The following is a 1,239-nucleotide window of genomic DNA, read 5'->3' as shown; positions in this document are numbered from 1 at the left end:
TTTAATAGAATTATGGAGGTTAAAGAACTTTTCCATGATATTCTAATTTTTTGGAAAGGGTCTGTAGATATGTATATAAATATATATATAAACTACTACTTACTACTTGTACTACTATTTTTACTTTGCGGTTTTTTACTTTCCGCGGGGATTCACCGTACAGATCCCCCGCGATAAATGAGGGACTACTGTATTTGTTTTAATACTTTACACATTATACACCTGCTTTTAATATACAAGTTTTTTAAATGTATAATCCTAATGAAAAAAAATTCTTAGTACATTACTTATTTAAAATAAATTATTTTTAGAATAAATAACAAGTCTCACCTTAGAAACCAGACTAGCACGATATGCAGCAAGAGCTTTCAGATACTCTTTCTTGGCAGCTTCTGTTTTGCTTTTATAAACCTGTAAGGATATAAAAATGGTTTGAATATACAGGTCCCACTTCTAGTGAGGTTACTATATCTTAAGATTCCATCTAGTATGTTCAATACATAGTTTATTAATTATTTATTGCTGTAATCTTTTATAGACACTGCATGCAGTTTTTAAGTAAACATTCCAGATGGTACTTTGACATGTCTGTAAATCAAAATTTGGAGTACCTGTTTCTGTTCCTCTCCCAGGCCATCCCACATGGATGCTACAATCTTGGACACTTCTCCAAACGTAGCGTTGGGATTCTGACCCTTGATAGCAGCCTGGGTGTCCCTAAAGAACAAGGCGTAAGCTGACACTGGCTTTTGGGGCTCATTAGGATCCTTCTTCTTCTTTTTCTTAGGAGTCTTGGGTTTCTTTGTAGGATCTACTGGGGCTGGTCGCTTCTCTCCAATTACCTGCAATCACAAAATACTTGGATAAAAACTTAAACTTTATACTAGTTTCCTTCAGTCATTTAAAACAATTGCCCAAATGTTCCAGATTTTTTTGCTCACCCTGTTGCTGTCGTCCTGGTCATCTTCATTGATGGAACTGGAGGGAGAGGGTGTGGCAGACTTGCTAGCTGGTGGTGAAGGAGCTGTATGGGTGATGTTGGGTCCCGCCATGTTTAAACTCAGCTGTGCGTTGAGCTGGGACTGGTTGATGGTGGTCAGCTGGTTTCGTGCCATCATACCATTGGAACTGTTCATGTTAATGATTGACTTCATCACCATGGATGGATTGGATTGGTACTGACGTATATGACCCGCTCCAACATTCTATTAAGGAAAATTATACAAAAAAAAAAAAAAA

General features: G+C 37.0%; 1 protein-coding gene across 1 annotated transcript in view; it reads right to left on the bottom strand.

Moving 5' to 3' along the window:
* Window positions 1-330: 330 nt before the first annotated feature.
* LOC119423570 (TOX high mobility group box family member 3) overlaps window positions 331-1,239 on the bottom strand; it is a gene marked incomplete at its 3' end in the record, with an annotated part of 72,333 nt that continues 71,424 nt past the window's right edge. The window contains 3 exon segments of the mRNA XM_037690972.1: window positions 331-411; window positions 612-842; window positions 942-1,205. Coding sequence (XP_037546900.1) covers window positions 331-411; window positions 612-842; window positions 942-1,205 — 576 coding nt within the window.

Source organism: Nematolebias whitei, chromosome 2 (assembly GCF_014905685.2).
Source record: "Nematolebias whitei isolate Nwh7 chromosome 2, NemWhi1, whole genome shotgun sequence".
Lineage (NCBI taxonomy): Eukaryota > Metazoa > Chordata > Actinopteri > Cyprinodontiformes > Rivulidae > Nematolebias > Nematolebias whitei.
Note: the sequence above shows the minus strand (reverse complement) of the source record. Positions and strands in the feature narration are given on the sequence as shown.